The sequence below is a fragment of the Coregonus clupeaformis genome, chromosome 15 (genome assembly GCF_020615455.1).
Source record: "Coregonus clupeaformis isolate EN_2021a chromosome 15, ASM2061545v1, whole genome shotgun sequence".
Taxonomy (NCBI): domain Eukaryota; kingdom Metazoa; phylum Chordata; class Actinopteri; order Salmoniformes; family Salmonidae; genus Coregonus; species Coregonus clupeaformis.
The window spans coordinates 47,436,936-47,461,933 of record NC_059206.1 but is presented as its reverse complement, the minus strand read 5'-3'; the positions used below and the strand labels follow the sequence as shown (position 1 = coordinate 47,461,933).

General features: G+C 41.6%; 1 protein-coding gene across 1 annotated transcript; it reads left to right on the top strand.

The window, feature by feature from the left end:
- The first annotated feature begins 1 nt into the window (after position 1).
- On the top strand, positions 2-15,369 carry LOC121583137 (5-hydroxytryptamine receptor 4-like). Its single transcript, XM_041899341.2, has 4 exons — positions 2-126; positions 1,207-1,407; positions 13,187-13,340; positions 14,788-15,369. The coding sequence occupies exons 1-4, from the start codon at positions 2-4 to the stop codon at positions 15,367-15,369; spliced, it is 1,062 nt and encodes a 353-aa protein (XP_041755275.1).
- The last annotated feature ends 9,629 nt before the right edge of the window (positions 15,370-24,998 follow it).

Sequence of the window (24,998 nt, the reverse complement as noted above, 5' to 3'; positions counted from 1 at the left end):
CATGGAGCATGTGCTGAACTCGCTGGAGAAGGTCATTCTCACCATCTTCCTCTCCATCATCATCATCATGACTGTACTGGGAAACCTGCTGGTGATGGTGGCGCTCTGCAAGGACAGACATCTTCGGTAAGCACACTTCCTGTTGACATGTAGGTCACACCCTGTCAAATCAAAGGCTTTTTCTAATTTGGGCAAAAGTCCATGCTCCACCCTCTCTCCTCTGTCCTCTCTCCTCCGTGACCCAGAAACCGATAAGTGGTCAAGTAGCGAATGGAAAAGTGTATAGTCATGTGTATCCTTCCCAAGTCCTTTGTGGAAGAGTTTTGAAATCTGCCACATCCACTTTGAATCAGCTTTTGTTTTTTGTCGAAGGAGAAAATCATGCACATGTTTAAAAACAATATGCTACTTATCCTTTTATCTATAAAATGTATTTCACAACTAACGTAAAAAAAAAAGATAATTGCACACATTTATTTGAGGATCCACCCCTGTAAACGTACTTTGCCTGATGACGCGCGAGTGGAGAAGTCATTTCATAAAATTTTCATACAAGCGCATTTTCGTCTACGTTCCCTCGCCTCGCCGCCTCTCCACGATTAACTTTGACCCTTTTCAAAAGGAGGCGAGAGGACGGAGGAGAGAGGACGCAGGAGCAAATCCAATTGAGAAAAGGCCTAAGTGCTCAGAGGAAGAAATGTGACCCCTTTAAAGCACAACAAAACATGTGGGCTTGTAGAAAAAAAGAAGGAAGGGAAGCGTTGCTAAGGTACACAATAGTAGGTTTCGTAGACAGAAGGTGCTCTATGGTAAAAGGGGTAAATTAGTCATCAAAAAGAAAGGAGGACCAAGGCACTCTTCATATAATTAATTAAAATGCCTTTATTGGAATGGCATGTTCAATGGAAACAAAGTTTAAAAACTGTGTGCTGTTGGGGGTACTCAAGGGCTGGAGTTGGGAACCACTGCTTTAGAGTGATTGACAGACTGGTAAATATGCCACCTTCTGGCTATTGGGTGACAAACAAAGCAGCTGTTCTCACATTAGACACTGGCATTGTTTCTGTCATGTTCTATCTTTATGCGGTATGGTATTAAAGAGTTATGAGAAAAAAAGGTTGTTCTGTCTAGTGCAGATCAGTCGACAATTCTCATGCGCCTTTCTGGAAATTCATGAAAATGCTTTTGTTCCCCTTCTCCCTCAAGGAAGAAGAAGACCAACTACTTCATAGTGTCATTGGCGTTTGCAGACCTCCTGGTTGCTGTGGTTGTCATGCCGTTTGCAGCCATTGAGCTGACCACAGGTCAATGGAGGTATGGGGAGATATTCTGTCTGGTCAGGACCTCGTTGGATGTGTTTCTGACCACTGCATCTATCCTACACCTGTGCTGCATAGCACTGGACAGGTGAGCAATGAACATAGTGAAAAACATCCCTTCACTTTGGAAATTATTGCAAAACTATTGCAAACTGTTTCCACACACCCCATCCCAGTCACCTTGATGCATCCATTCAGCCTAATAGCCGTACACCTTTGTGAGCACCCAGCTGTGTGTTAGCATTAGCACGTGCCTTGGAGGGCCCTTCTCTAGCACCTCTCTGTCCATAAGCATATGTCAGCCTGTCATGGCTGATACATCAGCTATGTTGTCCTGTCCTGCACCTGCCCCATACAGTCAAGTCACTGCTAGCTCACCCCCTCGCTCCAAACACAAATCTAATGTATGCTTCTCCACGTGCCCCCAACCTCCAGTGGGCCCCAAACCAATTATTATTATTTTTCATTTGGGGGAGTTTGTGGGCCCCTTGTAGGTCCGTGTGCCCCCCCCCCCAATGGATGTGACAGGGCTTGCTAACTATCACGGATTACAAAAGGAAATCCAGCAGCGAGCTGCCCATCGACGCAAGCCTACCAGACAAGCTAAATACCTTTTATACTCGCTTCGAGGCAAGCATTCCCTGAACCATGCATTAGAGCACAAGCTGTTCTGGACAACTGTTTGATCTTGCTCTCCGTAGCCGATGTGAGTAAGACCTTTAAACAGGTTAACATTTGCAAGGCCGCTGGGCCACACGGAATACCAGGGCGTGTATTCAGAGCATGTGCTGACCAGCTCGCAAGTGTCTTCACTGACATTTTCAACCTATCCCTGACCCGGTCTGTAATACCAACTTCTTTCAAGCAGACCACCATAGTCCCCATGCCCAAAAACGCTAAGGTAACCTGCCTAAATGACTATCGCCGAGTAGCACTCATATCTATAGCCATGAAATGCTTTGAAAGGTTGGTCATGGCTCACATCAACACCATCATCCCAGACACCCTGGACCCACTCCAATTCACATACCAGCCCAACAGATCCACTGATGATGCAATCTCTATTGCACTCCACACTGCCCACACTGTTAATTGACTACAGCTCAGAATTCAACACCATAGTGCCCACCAAGCTCATCACCAAGCTCAGGACCCTGGGACTGAACATCTCCCTCTGCAACTGGATCCTGGACTTCTCGACGGGCCACCCCTAGGCGGTGAGGGTAGGCAACAACACATCCGCCATGCTGACCATCAACACGGGGACCCTCAGGGGTGTGTGCTTAGTCCCCTCCTGTATTCCCTGTTCACCCACGACTGCGTGGCCGCGCAAGACTTTGCTGATGTCAAAACGGTGGTAGCACTGATCACCGACGACGATTAAGCAGCCTATAGGGAGGAGGTCAGAGACCTGGCAGTGTGGTGCCAGGACAACAACCTCTCCCTCAACGTCAGCAAGACAAAGGAGCTGATCGTGGACTACAGGAAACGGAGGGGTGAGCACGACCCCATCCACATCAATGGGGCAGCCGTGGAGATGGTCAAGAGTTTCAAGTTACTCTGTGTCCACATCACTAAGGAATTAACATGGTCCACACACACCCACACAGTTGTGAAAAGGGCACGACAGCTGTCTGCAGGAGCGAACCATTTTCGTGAACGGGGTGGTGTACCTAATAAACTGGCCACTGAGTGCATGTCCAAAATAACATGGTCGCTGTGGTAGAACGTTTATTTTGATTGGTGATTTTGTGCATTTGTCAAAATCCCATCAGGTAGAGTGACTTCAGATATGTAATGTAAACAAGATTATTAGGAAATTGTTCTTCTTCCACAGCATGTAAACATTTAAATCAAACTATTATATTAATCTGACTATTCACAATAATCGTATTATTGTGTGCCGACCGTGTTCTTATTGGTCAGTCACCGGGATCGGCTCGTAACACTAGCCACACTACACAATAAAGGCAAAAGAAATTCGGACACTGCTAGAACTTTGTCGGAGCCTACGACCACACGTAGTGGTACTTAATCGGTAGTCCTAGACCCTGCCTAGACAATCGTTTACAATTTAATCTGAAAAGATTTGGCATGGGTGCTCAGATCCTCAAAAAGTTCTACAGCTGCAACATTGACAACATCTTGACTGGCTGCATCACTACTTGGTACGGCAACTGCAGGCACCTGACCGCAAGGCGCTACAGAGGGTGGTGAGTACTGCCCAGTACATCACTGGGGCAGAGTTCCCTACCATCCAGGACCTCTACACCAGGCTGTGTCAGAGGAAGGCCCAAAAAATTGTCTAAGACTCCAGCCACCTAAAAGCCTTTGCAGTTAGCCGTCTTATGCCCCGATTTTGTCGTCCCAGACAAAATTTCCATGTCGTGGGTAAATTCTTACATTGTAAACGATTGTCGGACGTCTTGGCTTGTTCAGTGTGACAGGGTCTAAGTCTACCGATTAAGTACCAATTTCCTTTGCCTATATTGTGTAGTGTGGCTGGTGTTGGTGTTACGAGCCGATTCCGGTGACTGACCAATAAGAACACAGTCAGCACACAATAATACGATTATTGTGAATTGTCAGATTAATATAATAGTTTGATTTAATTAGGTACACCACCCCGTTCACGAAAATGGTTCGCTCGTGCAGATAGTGAGTCACATGGCCGTGGCTTGCTATATAAAGCAGGCAGACAGGCATTGAGGCATTCAGTTACTGTTCGATTGAACGTTAGAATGGGCAAAACGTGTGACCTAGGTGACTTTGAGCATGGTATGATCATCGGTGCCAGGCGCGCCGGTTCCAGTATCTCAGAAACGGACGGCATCCTGGGCTTTTCACGTACGACAGTGTCTAGGGTTTACTGTGAATGGTGCGACAAACAAAAAACATCCAGTCAGCGGCAGTCCTGTGGGCAAAAACAGGTTGTTGATGAGAGGTCGAAGGAGAATGGCAAGAACCGTGCAAGCTAACAGGTGGGCCACAACAATGGTGCGCAGAATGGCATCTTGGAACGCACAACTTGTCAGTCCTTCTCACGGATGGGCTATTGCAGCAGACGACCACACCGGGTTCCATTCCTATCAGTTAAAAACAAGAAGAAGCGGCTCCAGCGGGCACGCGATTACTAATACTGGACAATTGAGGAGTGGAAAAACATTGCCTGGTCCGACGAATCCCAGTTCCTGTTGCGTCATGCTGATGGCAGAGTCAGGATTTGGCGTAAGCAGCATGAGTCCATGGCCCCATCCTGCCTGGTGTCAACGGTACAGGCTGGTGGTGGCGGTAGTGTAATGGTGTGGGGAATGTTTTCCTGGCACACGTTAGGTCCCTTGATATCAATTGAGTAACGTTTGAATGCCACACCTTGTAGAATCCATGCCCTGAAGATTTCAGGCAGTTCTGGAGGCAAAGGGGGGTCTGACCCGGTACTAGATTGGTGTTCCTAATAAACGGGCCACTGAGTGTATAACGTTTGTGAAAACTATTTCATGCATATTTTCAGTTTTTCCGAACTCACTTCACTCGTGCATAAGCATAGAGTGAGGCTTGCGCTGCTGGTGCTGGCACATGCGTAGATCAAATACCCCGCTGCAGTTGACGTAGCCTACGTCGGCTGACATAGACTCTCTTTTGAACTAACTTTCTTGCACTGACTCTATGCACACACACTGGACTCTACCCACACCCTCACACATACTTACATTGACACCCCAACACACACATATACACACACGCACACACACTACATACACCTACACACACATAACACACGCACACATGCATACTGACGCCACACACACACACTTTCACTTTACCCCTACTATATGTACATAGCTACCTCAATTACCACATACCCCAGCACATCGACTCGGTACTGGTACTCTCTGTACTGTATATAGCCATGTTATTTTTACTCGTTATTGTTATTCACTGTGTATTTATTCCTCGTGTCACTATTTCTATAAAATAATAATATCTTTAACTCTGCATTGTTGGAAAAGGACCCGTAAGTAAGCATTTCACTGTTAGTCTACACCTGTTGTTTACGAAGCATGTGACAAATAAAATGTCATTTGATTTGATTTGAAAACTGCAAAATTCTCCCTCAGCCTCATGGCAAAATGTGTAGAATAGCAGGAAATTAACTTTAAAACTGCTATATTTTTTCTCAGCCTCATGGCAAAATGTGAACAATAGCATGAGATGAGCTATAAAACAGCACATTAATATCTATGAGCCATGGCAAAAAGTGTAGATTGCAGGATTTTATTTTTTTGCAGGAACATTTTCTCTTAGCCTCATGAAAAAAACGTGTACACTCTAAAAAATGCTGGGTTGTTTGGATGACCCATTTTCTGGGTTTCAGACATTGGGTCACTTAGTTGGGTTGTTTTCTTTAAAAAGAGCAAGGTTGGTTTGCTGATGCCGGGTAATTCTCCCGCCAAATCCAGAAGATCAAAGTGATCCGGCAAGCTCGTGAATGAGGACTGTTGCAGCTGTAGCAAGTCTACCAGTGCAGCCAGGCACTGAGTGGAATTACTTTTCGACGGACCAATGGGCAAGGCGTTGTGGCTGACCGAAAACTGTGAGTAAAAAGCTTACGTTACTAATCATCCATTCAGGTTACAGTTTTTCTTGATTGCTAAGACACTTTTAATGAAACTGGGGTCCACTTGATCGCCATCATAACCTAATGAGCACAACAGTATTATTTTTAGCAAAACTATAAGTGCTTTCACACATAATGCAACTCTCTACACAAGACGCAAAACTCAGTTGAGTAAATCATTACAAACAAAATTAAAACATTTGGCGACAGCTGATACAAATGACTCCCATGAATGCGAACCTCTTCTGCACATGTGCAAAACTTATTTGAACAATTGTTCAATCAGCAATCAGTCCTTATTCATGCATAAAAGAGGTCACCTCTGAGTTGCTGTTTTCAAGAATGGAGCAAGTAAGAGGCCGGGGGCAAGGACAAAGGAGAGGTAGAGGGACCCATAGAGGGAGATAGTTCAGCTCTCAGTTAAAATGGAAAAGGGTAAAATAAAGCCTTTTGTTTCTGGATATTCATGCTCTTGAGTGACATTCTTTCTGCATTGGTCATCTTTGGTAAAATCATTTTAGGAAAATATAATACAGCCCATGCTGTGATAATATGTTTACTTGCCTTTTATAGTGCATACTATAATTATAGTATCGATAAATGGCACAGACATATAAAAGAGGGTTAACCAGGTTAGGGTATATTGATAGTTGTAGTTAGTACAGTGCCTTCAGAAAGTATTCACACCCCTTGGCTTTTTCCACATTTTGTTGTGTTAAAGCCTGAATTTAAAATGGATTAAATTGAGTTTATTTATTTTTCACTGGCCTACATACAATACCCCATAATGTCAAAGTGGAATTATATTTTTCTAAATTTAAAACAATGTCTTGAGTCAATAAGTATTCAACCCCTTTGGCAAGCCTAAATAAGTTCAGGAGTAAATGTGCTTAACAAGTCACATAATAAGTTGCATGGACTCAATCTGTGTGCAATAATAGAGTTTAACATTATTTTTGAATGACTACCTCATCTCTGTACCCCACACATACAATTATCTGTATGGTCCCTCAGTCGAGCAATGAATTTCAAACACAAATTCAACCACAAAGACCAGGGAGATTTTCCAATGCCTCGCAAAGAAGGGCACATATTGGTAGATGGGTAAATATAAAAAAGCAGACATTGAATATCCCTTTGAGCATGGTGAAGTTATTAATTACACTTTGGATGGTGTGTCAATAAAACCCAGTCACTACAATGATACAGGCTTCCTTCCTAACTCAGTTTACGGAGAGGAAGGAAACCACTCACCATGAGGCCAATGGTGACTTTAAAACAGTTACAGAGTTTAATGGCTGTGATAGGAGAAAACTGAGGATGGATCAACAACATTGTAGTTACTCCACAATACTAATGTAATTGACAGAGTGAACAGAAGAAAGCCTGTACAGAATAAAAAATATTCCAAAACATGCATCCTGTGTGAAAAAGGCACTAAAGTAATACTACAAAAAATGTGGCAAAGCAATTAACTTTTTGTCCTGAATACAAAGTGTTATGTTTGGGGCAAATCTAATACAACACATTTCTGAGTACCAATCTCCATATTTTCAAGAATAGTGGTGACTGCATCATGTTATGGGTATGATGGTAATCGTTAAGGACTGGGGAGTTTTTCAGGATACAAAAATAAACAGAATGAAGCTAAGCACAGGCAAAATCCTAGAGGAAAACCTGGTTCAGTCTGCTTTCCACCAGACACTGGGAGATGAATTCACCTTTCAGCAGGACAATAACCTAAAATACAAGGCCAAATCTACACTGGTGTTTTTTACCAAGAAGTAAGTGAATGTTCCTGAGTGGCCTAGTTACAGTTTTGATTTAAATCTGCTTGAAAATCTATGGCAAGACCTGTAAATGGTTGTCTAGCAATGATCAACAACCAATTTGACAGAGCTTGAAGAATTTTTGAAAAGAATAATGGGCAAATGTTGCACAATCCAGGTGTGGAAAGCTCTTAAAGACTTACTCAGAAAGACTCACAGCTGTAATTGCTGCCAAAGGTGATTCTAAAGCCCAAATCAAATGAAAAACGTGTTTTTTTACGGGCGTGAATGAGCGCGTATACGCTGGAATTAGAATGCACGGTAGTGAATGAGAGAAAACAGAGCTTCAATTCCGTCATGCGCTTCAAATTAGAAAGCAAGTCTATTTTTCTTACGTCTACACGAAGCAATGATGGTAAAGTGAGCGGATAAATTGCCAGAAAATAGACTGTTTGTGAATTGTTACGTCTGGAATTTTGACATGTATAGTTAAAAAGTGTATATTTAGTGTTGATAAGTTTAGCTGCCGGTGCCGGTAATACACATTTCAAAACAATAACTTTATGCCTACCTTTGTTGATTTTGAGCACAGGCAAATGGCCTATGCAGCCTACGGCTGGGAAACTAGAGGAACTCTGTTCAAGCGAGAGTAAAGCTATGTAGAAAGAATGAGACTAGCTAAATTCTTTATCAATTGCTAGGGTGTATTTGTTACAACTCTCCTCATGTTCTTGAGCCAACGTAACAGAAGTCAGGTACGGTGGCTCCCGTAGGACATACAGTATAAGGTGAGTCAAAAGGAACACACAACAATAATTCACAAGGGCTACATAGCGAACATAACAATTACAACTGTTTATTATGGATTCTCATGCCAATTAAGTTGGCATACGCTACGCAGTGTATGTGAATTGACTGTCTCTACTCTCGCACGCAAATTTTGACGCCATTGACGGCGTCTCTCTGTGTGGTTTCGGCTTAACATATATTGACTTATGGGCTAATCAAGATATATTAGTGTTTTATTTTTCATGAATTTCATTTTTTTTTTTAGAATATTTCTTCCACTTTTACATTAAGGAGTATTTTGTGTAGATCGTTGACAAAAAATGACGATTAAATCCATTTTAATCCCACTTTGTAATGCAACAAAATGAGAAAAGAGTCAAGGGGTGTGAATACCTTCTGAAGGCACTGTATTTAATGGGCCATTGTGTAATGATTGATTGAAATAACTTTTTATTAGATAACAAGTTGTATGTTTTGATGGAGGTAGTTGATTTTGTGTCATGTATTTAATGTTTTGATAGTCTTAAAGGAAAATTCCACCCCGAAACTATATTTTGGTATTTGTTTAATTAGTCCATTGTTGACATAGTCCCAAAATGTTTTGCTTGTCAGCACTCAAGTTTTCAAGATATGTAACTTTCAAAATACAGAAATAATTCCCTGTATAATGCCATTTTGCATCATATGATGCTGCGTTTTGCATCATATATTGCAAGCTATATATTCATGTGCTGTGTGTGATAGCAAAAATGTAAGGTTTTTGTTGAAGATAGCTATGTCAGTGCCTGCAGAAAACCTGTCTTCTGTAGGTCTACTGTGTGCGGCATTGTTTCCCCTCAGCTAGCTAGCCAAACGTTAGATTTTACGTAGCTAGACCTATTCCCTGTCTCTGAGTTAATGTAGCCCTTTCCTGCAGTCAAATGACCAGATCGCCCTCTAGTGGCCTCATGGGTGGAATGTTATTAATATTCATTATATTTTTTTAACTGCCAAGAATTTGGTGTTTCTATGTCAAACGGTTTTGATATATTTCAGTCTTATGTGATGTACAGTGAGGGAAAAAAGTATTTGATCCCCTGCTGATTTTGTACGTTTGCCCACTGACAAAGAAATGATCAGTCTATAATTTTAATGGTAGGCTTATTTGAACAGTGAGAGACAGAATAACAACAACAAAATCCAGAAAAACGCATGTCAAAAATGTTATACATTTATTTGCATTTTAATGAGGGAAATAAGTATTTGACCCCTCTGCAAAACATGACTTAGTACTTGGTGGCAAAACCCTTGTTGGCAATCACAGAGGTCAGACATTTCTTGCAGTTGGCCACCAGGTTTGCACACATCTCCGGAGGGATTTTGTCCCACTCCTCTTTGCAGATTTTCTCCAAGTCATTAAGGTTTCGAGGCTGACGTTTGGCAACTCGAACCTTCAGCTCCCTTCACAGATTTTCTATGGGATTAAGGTCTTGAGACTGGCTAGGCCACTCCAGGACCTTAATGTGCTTCTTCTTGATCATTGCAACTCCACGAGGTGAGATCTTGCATGGAGCCCCAGGCCGAGGGAGATTGACAGTTCTTTTGTGTTTCTTCCATTTGCGAATAATCGCACCAACTGTTGTCACCTTCTCACCAAGCTGCTTGGCGATGGTCTTGTAGCCCATTCCAGCCTTGTGTAGGTCTACAATCTTGTCCCTGACATCCTTGGAGAGCTCTTTGGTCTTGGCCATGGTGGAGAGTTTGGAATCTGATTGATTGATTGCTTCTGTGGACAGGTGTCTTTTATACAGGTAACAAGCTGAGATTAGGAGCACTCCCTTTAAGACTGTGCTCCTAATCTCAGCTCGTTACCTGTATAAAAGACACCTGGGAGTCAGAAATCTTTCTGATTGAGAGCGGGTCAAATACTTATTTCCCTCATTAAAATGCAAATCAATTTATAACATTTTTGACATGCATTTCTCTGGATTTTGTTGTTGTTATTCTGTCTCTCATTGTTCAAATAAACCTACCATTAAAATTATAGACTGATCATTTCTTTGTCAGTGAGCAAACGTACAAAATCAGCAGGGGATCAAATACTTTTTTCCCTCACTGTATATCAAGTGTAATATTGGGATGCAAACTCAAAATTAAATACATTTCAATTCTATATCTGACATGGTACAGGTACAGTGAGGGAAAAAAGTATTTGATCCCCTGCTGATTTTGTACGTTTGCCAACTGACAAAGACATAATCAGTCTATAATTTTAATGGTAGGTTTATTTGAACAGTGAGAGACAGAATAACAACAACAAAATCCAGAAAAACGCATATCAAAATTTTTATAAATTGATTTGCATTTTAATGAGGGAAATACGTTTTTGATCCCTCTGCAAAACATGACTTAGTACTTGGTGGCAAAACCCTTGTTGGCAATCACAGAGGTCAGACATTTCTTGTAGTTGGCCACCAGGTTTGCACACATCTCCGGAGGGATTTTGTCCCACTCCTCTTTGCAGATTTTCTCCAAGTCATTAAGGTTTCGAGGCTGACGTTTGGCAACTCGAACCTTCAGCTCCCTTCACAGATTTTCTATGGGATTAAGGTCTTGAGACTGGCTAGGCCACTCCAGGACCTTAATGTGCTTCTTCTTGATCATTGCAACTCCACGAGGTGAGATCTTGCATGGAGCCCCAGGCCGAGGGAGATTGACAGTTCTTTTGTGTTTCTTCCATTTGCGAATAATCGCACCAACTGTTGTCACCTTCTCACCAAGCTGCTTGGCGATGGTCTTGTAGCCCATTCCAGCCTTGTGTAGGTCTACAATCTTGTCCCTGACATCCTTGGAGAGCTCTTTGGTCTTGGCCATGGTGGAGAGTTTGGAATCTGATTGATTGATTGCTTCTGTGGACAGGTGTCTTTTATACAGGTAACAAGCTGAGATTAGGAGCACTCCCTTTAAGACTGTGCTCCTAATCTCAGCTCGTTACCTGTATAAAAGACACCTGGGAGTCAGAAATCTTTCTGATTGAGAGCGGGTCAAATACTTATTTCCCTCATTAAAATGCAAATCAATTTATAACATTTTTGACATGCATTTCTCTGGATTTTGTTGTTGTTATTCTGTCTCTCATTGTTCAAATAAACCTACCATTAAAATTATAGACTCATCATTTCTTTGTCAGTGGGCAAACGTACAAAATCAGCAGGGGATCAAATACTTTTTTCCCTCACTGTATATCAAGTGTAATATTGGGATGCAAACTCAAAATTAAATACATTTCAATTCTATATCTGACATGGTACAGGTACTGTATGTAATACTGTAAACCATGCACAAAGTGGCTGGACTCAACTCAATGCAGATTAACGTCCTGCACTCAGCAATAGACTGTATAGGAGTAGAGCACGTTCTGAGTAATAGGAAAGGCCACAATGTGTGTGTGTGTGTGTGTGTGTGTGTGTGTGTGTGTGTGTGTGTTTGTGTGTGCGTGGGCTTGTGCAAGATTGTCGTGTGTCTTGATTATTGTTCAACATTTTATAATATTTTCTAATCCCCAGGTTGGTACCAATATGGCTGAATAACTCCGGCAGGCGACCAAAAGAACAAGAGACCCGAACCCTTCGTTCTGACTCTCGGGGACAATCACCTCTACTCCCTGGCATTCACCATCATGAATGGGCAGGCTCTGGAGCAGAAGACATTATGTTTCGTTGTTGCTGTTGTTTGACATAAATTCATGTTGAAAATGTATACCTGGTAGGGGCTGGGGGAGTGGTTACTTTTCTTCAGCCTCATTCCTCAGCTTTAATTGGAAGGGCTGCTGTGATATTTAAATGATGGATTGTGCTTCTAAAATGTTGGTTTATTTGTGTGTTCCTTATTTGTTTTTTAATCTTTTACATGACTTAATTTTGTAGTTGAAATTAAGAGCTGAAAATAAGCATTTGTGTAGTAACGTTGTAACATTGATTGTTATTGTTAGAAGTATTTGTACTATAAGAAATTGTGCAGATTCTGTAATAGAGAGAAGGTTAAAAAAAAATAACCCAGCAAGAAAGTAGGAAATGACCACTGCTGGGTAAATCAAAATCAAAATAATGATAACCCAGCAATAAAGTAATAAATAACCCTCTGCTGGGTTAAAAACACATGAATAGCAATAACCCAGCAAAAGAGTAAAAACCAACCCACTGCTGGGTAAAAATAACACAATTTGGGGTTAAATCAAGTTACCCAACAGTGCTGGGTCAAAATAAGCCAGTGCCAGGTATGTACTATATTGACCCAGCGCTGGGTTACAGAAATGACCCAAATTGGGTCATTATTGACACAGCATTTTTTAGAGTGTAACTTTTTATTAGAAGGATACTAAGTAGCCTTTGAAGTGATGAGTCACTGCTTGTCTTTCTTACCCCCCTATATAGGGCTAATGACACCATACATGGTACATTTAATAGAGGGTGTCAATTTAGTTTATAATTTGGTTATGCAAGTAATGAGATTATTTTAATGAATAAGGAATTAGGAATGAGTCATCATTGGCAATATTTTGGTATGTACATATTAGGTAGATATGTGTGGTATAAATTGAATTCAGAAAAATTGAATTCAGAAAAACACTATCAATAGATTACAGGTTTTTTCCTCAGTTGAATCTATGATGTTGTTGATGTTGTTATAATGTTGTTATATTCTTTTGATAGGTACTATGCGATCTGCTGCCAGCCGCTGGTGTACAGGAATAAGATGACTCCCGTCAGAGTGGCCCTAATGCTGGGGGGATGCTGGGTCATCCCCTCCTTCATCTCCTTCCTTCCCATCATGCAAAGCTGGCATGCCATAGGCATAGAGGACATTGTAAGTCTATAAGCAGCTGTGGCCAGCCTGTCTGTCTGATGGTTCTACTATAGACAGAGGCGTGCTCTGTAGTATAAATCATTTGATCTAATGTTTTGAACTACCATAAATCGTTTTGTTGATCCTTGAAAATGTGAAGAGGATAGATGTTAAGCGAAGGACACGTGGTTAAACCAACAAGCATTACATTTTTTATTTGAATAACATTTCAAGTTCATTGAATGGTGTTGTAGTAGTCAGAAAACAATTGTACTATTCACAGCCCTTTTCAGCTACAAGCATAACAGATCAAACTGGAGACCTATGTTTGTATAGTTGTTTTATGTTTTGACATGGTGCTGATTTTGAGCTGCTTGGATCATGAACTGTTCATGCATCAAGCTCTTTGGGGAGTGCAAACACACAAGCCCTCTTTTAGTTCTAAAAATAGTACTATGACTCATTGTTTCACCTTTGACACCTGAAAAAACATATCTCTGTCAAATGATGGCACTGATGTTTGTTTACAAAATTCAAATTACCCATATACACTGACTGTATAAAACATTAGGAACACCTTCCTAATATTGAGTTGCAGGCCCTTTTGCCCTCAGAACAGCCTCAATTCATCGGGGCATGGACTACAAGGTGTCAAAAGCGTTCCACAGTGATGCTGGCCCATGTTGACTCCAATGCTTCACACAGTTATGTCAAGTTGGCTGGATGTCCTTTGGGTTGTGGACCATTCTTGATACACACGGAAACTGTTGAGCGTGAAAAACCCAGCAGTGTTGAAGTTCTTGTCACACTCAAACCGGTGCGCCTGGCACCTACTACCATACCCCGTTCAAAGGCACTTAAATATTATGTCTTGCCCATTCACCCTCTGAATGGCACACATAAACAATACGTCTCAGTTGTCTCAAGGTTTACAAATCCTTCTTTAACCTGCCTCCTCCCCTTCATCTACACTGATTGAAGTGAATTTAACAGGTGAAATCAATAAGGGATCATAGCTTTCACCTGGATTCACCTGGTCAGTCTGTCATGGAAAGAGCAGGTGTTCCTAATGTTTTGTACGCTCAGTGTAAGTGCCTTCCAAGTGCACTCAACCATCCTAGGCTAAAGCTACCACTACCATTTACATAGACATAAACACCCAAGAGAATTCCAGGCACACAGCCTCTTGCACTGAGATCTAAACACTGGAGTCAGTGCTGAGCACAATCCACAGCTACCAGTTTATGAACACAAATAATATTATATGTCAACGTCTACCCGTTCAAAGTTTGTTTTAAGAGAGTCAGTAAAATGGGCAGAAGGCAATCGTTACACTCTCAGTTGAAGGGGACACAAGTGTGTCACTATTCCATGTGGATGTGGATACAACAGAACGTGCACGCCTCTTCCTGTATGTGGATCTGCTTGTTCATTGATTGTTCTCTCTCTGCATGCTGTCTGTCTCCAGATTGAGGAGAGGAAGTTCAACAGCAGCAGCAACAAGACCAACTGTGTATTCGTGGTGAACCGTCCGCATGCTCTCATCTGCTCCGCTGTGGCCTTCTACGTTCCCCTGGGCCTCATGGTCCTGGCCTACCAGCGCATCTACATCACCGCCATGGGCCACGCGCGGCAGATCGGCACGCTGCAGCGGGCAGGCTCCGCCCACTACTCGGCGCCCCCTCATCACTACCTCAGCTCCGAGCAGCAGGGCTCCAACCGCATGCGCATCGAGACCAAGGCTGCCAAGACCCTGGCTGTCATCATGGGCTGCTTCTGCCTCTGCTGGGCCCCCTTCTTCATCACCAATGTGGTGGACCCCTTCATCCATTACAGTGTGCCCTGGCAAATGTGGACCGCCTGGCTGTGGCTTGGCTATATTAACTCTGGCCTTAACCCCTTTCTCTACGCTTTCCTGAACAGGGCCTTCAGACGGGCCTTCCTCATGGTACTGTGTTGTGGTGATGAGAGACACGTACGCCAGAGGAGCTACGGCCCCACCAGACGCTACTCTGGATCCGTCAACGGGACCTCCATCGCACTCAGGTAAGGAACTGATACTGGACCACCCACCCATGTCCTACCTTTTATTAATTAGCCTTGAATTAAGATAATTCTCTCTCAGGTACAGATACATAATATTCTCTCAGGTATGTGGGTTAAGCTGAGTCTCTGGTGCCCTATTTTACTTAAAATACATTTAGATTAATCTGAGATTAGATATTGCCCAAGACGTTTGAGGTCTGGAGAGAAAATCTGGTTATTCTCCAATCAGGGTCATCAAAGAATGAATATTTACATCAGATTTCAACATGTTGAATCAGAAGCTTGAATTTGTTTAACTGTTGAATGTCTGTGTGTTATTTTAACATTTCTCTCAGTTATCCATGGTTCAGTGGTGTTATGAGTACATGTGCTTTTATAGACAAAACTGTCTAATCTTTTTCTTCGTTTTCAGGATACATAATACATTTACAGTTGAAGTTGGAAGTTTACATACACCTTAGCCAAATACATTTAAACTCACTTTCACAATTCCTGACATTTAATCCTAGTAAAAATTCCCTGTCTTAGGTCAGTTAGGATCACCACTTTATTTTAAGAATGTGAAATGTCAGAATAATAGTAGAGAGTGATTTATTTCAGCTTTTATTTCTTTCATCACATTCCCAGTGGGTCAGAAGTTTACGTACACTCAATTAGTATTTGGTAGCATTGCCTTTAAATTGTTTAACTTTGGTCAAACGTTTTGGGTAGCCTTCCACAAGCTTCCCACAATAAGTTGGGTGAATTTTGGCCCATTCCTCCTGACAGAGCTGGTGTAACTGAGTCAGGTTTGTAGGCCTCCTTGCTCGCACACGCTTTTTCAGTTCTGCCCACAAATGTTCTATAGGATTGAGGTCAGGGCTTTGTGATGGCCACTCCAATACCTTGACTTTGTTGTCCTTAAGCCATTTTTCCACAACTTTGATAGTATGCTTGGGGTCATTGTCCATTTGGAAGACCCATTTGCGACCAAGCTTTAACTTCCTGACTGATGTCTTGAGATGTTCCTTCAATATATCCACATAATTTTCCTTCCTCATGATGCCATCTATTTTGTGAACTGCACCAGTCCCTCCTGCAGCAAAGCACCCCCACAGCATGTTGCTGCCACCCCCGTGCTTCACGGTTGGGATGGTGTTCTTCGGCTTGCAAGCAATCCCCTTTTTCCTCCGAACATAACGATGGTCATTATGGCCAAACAGTTATATTTTTGTTTCATCAGACCAGAGGACATTTCTCCAAAAAGTACGATCTTTGTCCCCATGTGCAGTTGCAAACTGTATTCTGGCTTTTTTATGGCGGTTTTGGAGCAGTGGCTTCTTCCTTGCTGAGCGGCCTTTCAGGTTATGTCAATATAGGACTCGTTTTACTGTGGCTATAGATACTTTTGTACCTGCTTCACAAGGTCCTTTGCTGTTGTTCTGGGATTGATTTGCACTTTTCGCACCAAAGTTTGTTCATCTCTAGGAGACAGAAGGCATCTCCTTCCTGAGCGGTATGACGGCTGCGTGGTCCCATGGTGTTTATACTTGCGTACTATTGTTTGTACAGATGAACGTGGTACCTTCAGGCGTTTGGAAATTGCTCCCAAGGATGAACCAGACTTGTGGAGGTCTACCATTTTTTTCTGAGGTCTTGGCTGATTTCTTTTGATTTTCCCATGATGTCAAGCAAAGAGGCACTGAGTTTGAAGGTAGGCCTTGAAATACATCCACAGGTACACCTCCAATTGACTCAAATGATGTCAATTAGTCTATCAGAAGCTTCTAAAGCCATGACATCATTTTCTGGAATTTTCCATGCTGTTTAAAGGCACAGTCAATTTAGTGTATGTAAACTTCTGACCCACTGGAATTGTGATACAGTGAATCATAAGTGAAATAATCTGTCTGTAAACAATTGTTTGAAAAATTACTTGTGTCATGCACAAAGTAGATGTCCTAACCGACTTGCCAAAACTATAGTTTGTTAACAAGAAATTTGGGGAGTGGTTGAAAAACAAGTTTTAATGACTCCAACCTAAGTGTATGTAAACTTCCGACTTCAACTGTACCTCTGCTCTGAATGTGGGAAAGAAGGAAACATTAGGAAAGTCTTGTAGTGGTGCATATTGTATATAATATGGTATAGAATACACATGGTTAAGTAGAAAACCAGAAAGCCAGAATAGGTTATCGTCAAGTGAAGACAAGTAAAGGATGGGGCATCATTAAGGAGATTTAGATTCTTATACCCTGTTTTTTTCCATACCCAATTTGGTTGGGCTCGTTGAGCAGTGCTCTACTCTTCTGCCAGACTAAGAGGCCCATGTGTATGGAAGGCACTTAGGCCACTCAGCCCGCGCCTATATGACCTCATCAACACTACTGGTTACACAGAGGGGGGAAAACAAAATGGATGTGACTATATCCTGGAATGTCCTGGTGCTTTTTAAACCACATTGGCATTTTGAAATGGGATAGTATTTGTTTATTAACATGTTTATTCATGTTTTTATGATTATATTTTCCTTTTTAAATCGGATGAGGTGCCGGATGTTGTGACCTTTTTGTGTCATCATTTATCTTTCTCAAGGGTTGTGGAGGCTGTGTAGAGAAAGAGAGAGAGAGAGAGAGAGAGAGAGAGAGCGAGCGAGAGAGAGAGAGAGAGAGAGAAGTAGCTGGTTTTACATGCTTCTCTCCAGGGTGATTTAGCCTTTTGTTATTGTTCAGTGTTTTGTTTGTGAGTTTTTCACATAATGATTATAACTTTGTTTCCATACAAAGTGTTACAAGTCTACCGTCCATGTGTTTCTATTGTATTATGTTTTGGAAAATAACATGCTTAACTGGTAACTCTGCGGCTGTATTCACAGTTGTAGTGGTTACTCATTGGATTAATTTTTGTGTAATGTAGTAGGCAGAAAAACAAACAGTATTAGAGACACCCTAATGTCTCTCATTTAAAAATGTCTGAGACACAAAGCAGATGTCTATTTTTCCGCTCAGAATCAAATTACTGCAACTAGAATAGAAGCTGTTGGAAAGTCATTAAGGATTTTGAGTAAGATACTTTTTCTTCAAGCATTAAAGTGGTCAGCACTGTTCATTTGGGTACAGTTCCACGTGCACTAGTGCAGCCATGTGATTTGTGTGGCGTTTGTGGTTATTGCACATCAATAATACATTTCTAAGTAAAATGAGATGTGATGTTTTCAATCACAAGGGCTATTTCTGCCTGCAACAATTTTTCTACCTAGCAGCAATACGAAGCATGGTCTTCACTATGTGACTGACTGTAGTAGATTATTCCAAAGATACAGTAGAGAGAGATGCACTGTCAGCTTTGTGGCTTTATATATTGTATTTTCTATATTACTGTGGTTGAACTCAACCTCCCATGCAGCGACCTGAGTGGTATACTACTAAGAAGATATGGTGCGTCTCTATCCAAAATGCATGCATTTGTAAGAAAGTGTGCATGTGTCAATGTCTTATTTCTGAATGTCTTAACTCACCACGTACACCACTCATTTATTATTCGCTTTACACAAGTCAATAAAGTCTGTTTTATTAACATCCATTACGAATGATAGCTTTTTCAAATACTGAGGAACTTTCGAACACTCCCTGGCTCGATAAACACCATATGTCGGTGTGAAATAGCAAAATATCATGATCTGCTGAACCCATATTTCCAGTGGAAACGTCATAAAACACTTTCTGTCCCGAGCTCACTGGCGCAGGAAATGTTGAGGGCCCGGAATAGTCTAGTTGATACAATGTTGCAAGTTCGTTAGAGACAGCTTCTGGCCTGACCCTGTGATGATTTGATACATTGTTGAACTTCACTAGCAATAGCTCAAGTCAAGACAGATAGAAAGGGAGGCAGACAGGCGGAGAAGAGAGATGAATGTGATTGAAAGAACCAGAATTTTAAATCAGGATATTTTTTACTGTTTTTATTTGTTGGCTTTGGGCCTATGTATTGTACTTAGTTGATGATGGAAGTTATAGGCCTACTGCTGCATTGGCCTATAGGTCATCTCTGAGTTCTATGCTCTCATTTCTTTAACCGCCAATGGATCATAGTGTACCAATGTGTCCAAATGGCAGAGGCTAGAGTGCTCTCGCCTTCAGATTTGTATGATTAATGTGACAATGATTTTGAGAATGATTATTGAAATGAAACTGTACCACGGAAATGTGCATTTTAAAAGAATCATAACTGGCACACAGATCGGTAGAAATGGTAGGATAAATTGTAAGCTTCCCCAAACTTGAAACTCACGAGCTGCCCATGGTCTTTACTATTACACCCATTTAAAAAATTGTGAACGCGCAAGCGTCCCGTGAAAAAACGGAACCTCTTATGGAAATCAAACTGAAATCTAACTGATTCGTTCCGGCACTGGGTCTGGCAAGCTACATCTACGCAAGCTTTTATAAAGCTAGCCAGCTTCAGTTAGCGTCACATTCCAGGCCAGGCTTCATCTGTACTACGACGGTAGATATTGCTCATCCACCTGCTAAAAACTCTAGAAGGTCTGTAACGGCGCGTGCATGTCGCAGATGGCTAGTTGAACACCGAAGTCTTCATTGAAACATCAATCCATGGACGAGTCAGTGCCACATTTTCATTTGTGCTGAAATCAAAATGAAAGAAAAGTTATCTTGCAAATTCAGCAGGCTATGATGTGAAATAGACTTTTATAAGTGCTGTATTTATTTTATTACTTATCATTAATGGCTTCTTTGGTGTGCTTATCACTCCTATTGCTCCTTCTTCTATCTGTGTAACCAACCTGGTCTCAGAGCTTTTCGTATTATTCTGTATGTAAAAATGAGATACCTCATTTAGTATGATATGTTAGCTTTGGTATGGTTACATAAGACAAATGGTTACTTAAGGAGGGTGGATGGGTGAGTGAGTGAATTAGAATCTCATCACAGACAACTTTGGCATTTTTAGCTAATTAGCAACTTTTCAACTACTTACTACTTTTTTGCAACTTTTTGCAACTACTTAGCATGTTAGCTAACCCTTCCCCTAACCTTAACCCTTTTAGCTAACCCTCCCCCTTATGGCTGACCCTAATTAGTCGACTGGTCGATTGTTTGGTCGATAGACAGTTGGTCAACCAAGATGGCACAGTCCAAGAAGAAGGGGAGTGTGGCTAAAATGCAATGCACGTCTCTCCCCAGACTGCGCTCTCTCCTGCCAATTTGTGCACATTAATTTTTTCATAATTTAAGTGTGTGAATTGTGTGCATTTGATTGTTAGTGTCTATCAATTCCCCATTACATACACTATATCTACAAAAGTATGTGGACACCCCTTCAAATTAGTGGATTCACCTATTTCAGCCACACCTGTTGCTGACAGGTGTATAAAATCTAGCACACAGCCATGCAATCTCCATAGACATTGGCAGTAGAATGGCCTTACTGAAGAGCTCAGTGACTTCAACGTGGCACCGTCATAGGATGGCATCTTTTCAACAAGTCAGTTTGTCAAATTTCTGCCCTGCTAGAGCTGCCACGGTCAACTGTAAATGCTGTTATTGTGAAGTGGAAACGTCTAGGAGCAACAACTGCTCAGCCGCTAAGTGGTAGGCCACACAAACTCAGAACGGGACCGTCGAGTGCTGAAGCACGTAGCGCGTAAAAAATGTCTGTCCTCGGTTGCAACACTCACTACTGAGTTCCAAACTGCCTCTGGAAGCAACGTCAGGACAATAACTGCTCGTCGGGAGCTTCATGAAATGGGTTTCCATGGCAGAGCAGCCGCACACAAGCCTAAGATCACCATGTGCAATGCCAAGTGTCGGTTGGAGTGGTGTAAAGCTCACCGCCATTGGACTCTGGAGCAGTGGGAACGCATTCTCTGGAGGGATGAATCACGCTTCACCATCTGGCAGTCCGACTGACGAATTAGGGTTTTGCGGATGCCAGGAGAACGCTACCTGCCCGAATGCATAGTGCCAACTGTAAAGTTTGATGGAGGAGGAATAATGGTCTGGGGCTGTTTTTCATGGTTCGGGCTAGGCCCCTTAGTTCCAGTGAAGGGAAATCTTAACGCTACAGCATACAATTACATTCTAGATGATTCTGTGCTTCCAACTTTGTGGCAACAGTTTGGGGAAGGCCCTTTCCTGTTTCAGCAGCGAGGCCCATACAGAAATGGTTTGTCAAGATAGATGTGGAAGAACTTGACTGGCCTGCACAGAGCCCTGACCTCAACCCCATCGAACACCTTTGGGATTAATTGGAACGCCGACTCCAAGCCAGGCCTAAGCGCCCAACATCAGTGCCCGACCTCACTAATGCTCTTGTGGCTGAATTGAAGCAAGTCCCCGCAGCGATGTTCCAACATCTAGTGGAAAGCCTTCCCAGAAGAGTGGAGGCTGTTATAGCAGCAAAGGGGGGACCAACGCCATAATAATGCCAATGATTTTGGAATGAGATGTTTGATGAGCAGGTGTCCACATACTCATGGTAATGTAGTGTATATCAATTAGTACAGTTATCATTAATTCCAAAAATGTATAATCTACAATGTTTGTTTGGTTACGGTAATTTCTGTTGATGCATTCAATAGGCTATATTATTATTCCAGTGTTTTACCATTCTCATTGTCAGAGTGGACACATTGTTTGCAGAGCGTACAACCTATGCTACACTTGTGAGAAACAAGTTTTGATTTATTTCATTCCACTTATGAGTTTTGTCAATTTAGTCTGTCTTTTGTTTAGAGCGCTCCTGTCAATGTTGAGTAAGGAAGCACACCTGATTACGCATAGAGGTAGGCCTATAGGCTACCTGGCCTGCGTGCAAATGTAGGCATATAAATGTGCTCATTTGGGGATCTGATAGTATTTCTGCTTGGCTTAACACACCACTACTAATGAACTGCGGAGCTTCTCAAAGTAATGTTTTCTTCATCTCAAACAGCAAGCAAAGAAAGTCTGTTTTTACATCCACATCCATTAAGAATGACAATAGTTCCTCAATGTATTTGAAAAATCTTTCCAGTTCTCTCCCTTTCGATAACCAGTCAGCGAGAAAGGTAAAATTGTCATGCTCTGATCCAGTGGAAACGTCATAAAATAGGCCTACCTGATTACTTCTTATCCCTTGTGCAAATAGCCTACACCTGTGAATGTCCCAGGCTCACTGGCACTGGAAACTTTTATACAATGTTGCAAGTATGCTAGCACATTCGGGCTGGACCCAAGTTAATAGTTGATACAATGTTTAAAGTTCTTTACAGACAGACAGGCAATGTATTGCCAATGTGATTTATAGGATATTTATTTTTATCAGGATATATTCAACCTGCAGGCTGCACTGTTTTTATTTGTTGGCTTTATAGGTTATTTTTACATAGTTTACAATGGCAATAGAAGTTACTTTTTAGGTTTGTATCATTTAGATTTTTATATCATTTTGATTAACCACATGAAATGATTTTGAGATACGTAGATGTTATTATAAATTAAATTAAACTGTTCCACAAAAATGTGCATATGAAAACCATAACTGGTACGTAGATCGGTAGAAATTGTAAGATAAATTGGCATTCCACATGAGGAAGGTTGCCGACTCCTCGTGTAGCCTATTACCAACAACTTCAGGAGTGTAACGGCAGAAACTGCGAAAGCCAGTAGGAGCGGGAGGAGGATGGTCGGGTCAGGTTAAGGTTATTTTCTTCTGGTTGTCTTGATCTCTGGCTCACTCTTGAGTCATTTGTGTCTTATTTCTTTAAACAGTGCGCTTAAAGCATCAGACAAGCTCAATGCATACAGTATAGTTGATTTTATTAAAACACATAGGGTGTGTCTATATATGGAAAAATACACATTTAAAAATTTCAACCAATCGATTGGTCGAAAGAACAGACGACTTTAAGTCTACCAATATTTTGTTGTTGTTGGGGACAGCCCTACTTCCCCTAACCCTTTAACCTAACTCCTAAGCTTAACCCTAACCTTAACCCTAACCCCTAGACTAGGTAACGTTAGCCACCTAGCCACCTAGCTAGAATTCGTAACATATCAAACGTTTTGCAAATTTATAAATAATTGTATGTTTAGCAAATTTGTAACATGTAATATGAATTGTAATTCGTAACATATCATACGAAATGGGTGATGGACATCCACAAATTGATACATACCATACAAAACATAACATATCATACTTAATGGAGTATCTCGGATTTACATACAGAATAATATGAAATGCTCAGAGAACAGGTTGGTGTAACAGCTTGTTGTGTTGTGGCCATAGACATAATCCATAGAAGGGTTTTGGAACCTCTAACCCTGGCAATTTTACTGTTAAACTCCTGGGTACACTAGCAATGGCTGCCAGTTTTGACTTGAATGGAAACTTCCATCTGTAAGGGTTGGTGTGAGGTATGACCCAGGTGCGGTCGGTGCAGGATAGACAGTAGGCAGTAGGCAAAGATGGTGAAACAAGGATCTTTACTTGTGGTCCCAAACCCAGGATACAAAAGAATGGATTTATCACGAAAAATAAAGGAGGAGCAAATTGGTCTCCTAAAACAGGCTGACAGCAAAAATACAAAATACTAACTATGACTGAAAACAACAATGAAACAGGGAGAACACTTCTCACGTACCTGTACTTCCGTCTCGTGATCAGACACTGATTCGTACTGCTTGACATCAAGAAACTAGCAGAGAAAACTGAGCAAGGGAACACAGGGAAGTGAGGGCGTAAATACACAGGTGAACAGAAAGACACAGGTGACACCAATAGGATGATGATTAGTCCCGACTGTGAGTGAGGAGGTGCCTAAGGTTGTCGGATGATGACACCTAGTGGGTCACTCCGGAACTGCGACCTGCTCCTGTAACATCCATCTATGGATTATATGTCTATGGTTGGTTGCAGTGCTCAGTTTGCCTTTTGCAAATGTCCAAAACATTGCGAAAAACGTATAGTTTGGGAAGCAACTGATGTCATTACTACATGGTAGGTATTTTAACATGACTATTTTTTACAAACAAAAACATATTTGATTAATAAAACATTTAATCAGTCGTCTTCCTCAAATAAAGGGGATGATATAATATTTGCGAGAGGGAGGGTATCTGATTTCATTGGTCCTCAACTCGTGACTCAAACACTTCAATAAATTGAGTTAACCCTGAGTGAGCCTGCCCTGGAGCAGGTTAGTTCTGAAGGATTCGTTGCCATAGAAATGTACCTGGTTAAAAGGTGAGCCACTTTCGTGGTAACGGTTATCCCTAGTTGAACCAAAGTTCCTTTCTATAGAAAACATATTAGGAACTTCCTCATTCCTCCTCATCAGACCTCCCCCTCCTCTAGTCAAGTATCAACCCTGCACTAGTCAAGTGTCACCCCTCCTCCTCAACCCTCACCCCTGCATTGGTCAGTTATCACCCCTGCTCTAGTCAAGCCTCACTTCTCATTCTTACCCCTCACCCTTGCACACTTTTATTCACAATAACAAGCTTTTCCATTGGCTGAAATACATACTAAGAGACAAAAAAATCGGGAAGATTTCAGATTGTCGTTTTTCTAAGGATCCCAAAAAACAGAGGCAGTTGGAGAACTTATTAATGTAAGTAAATACATTTAGAAAATATATATATATATATA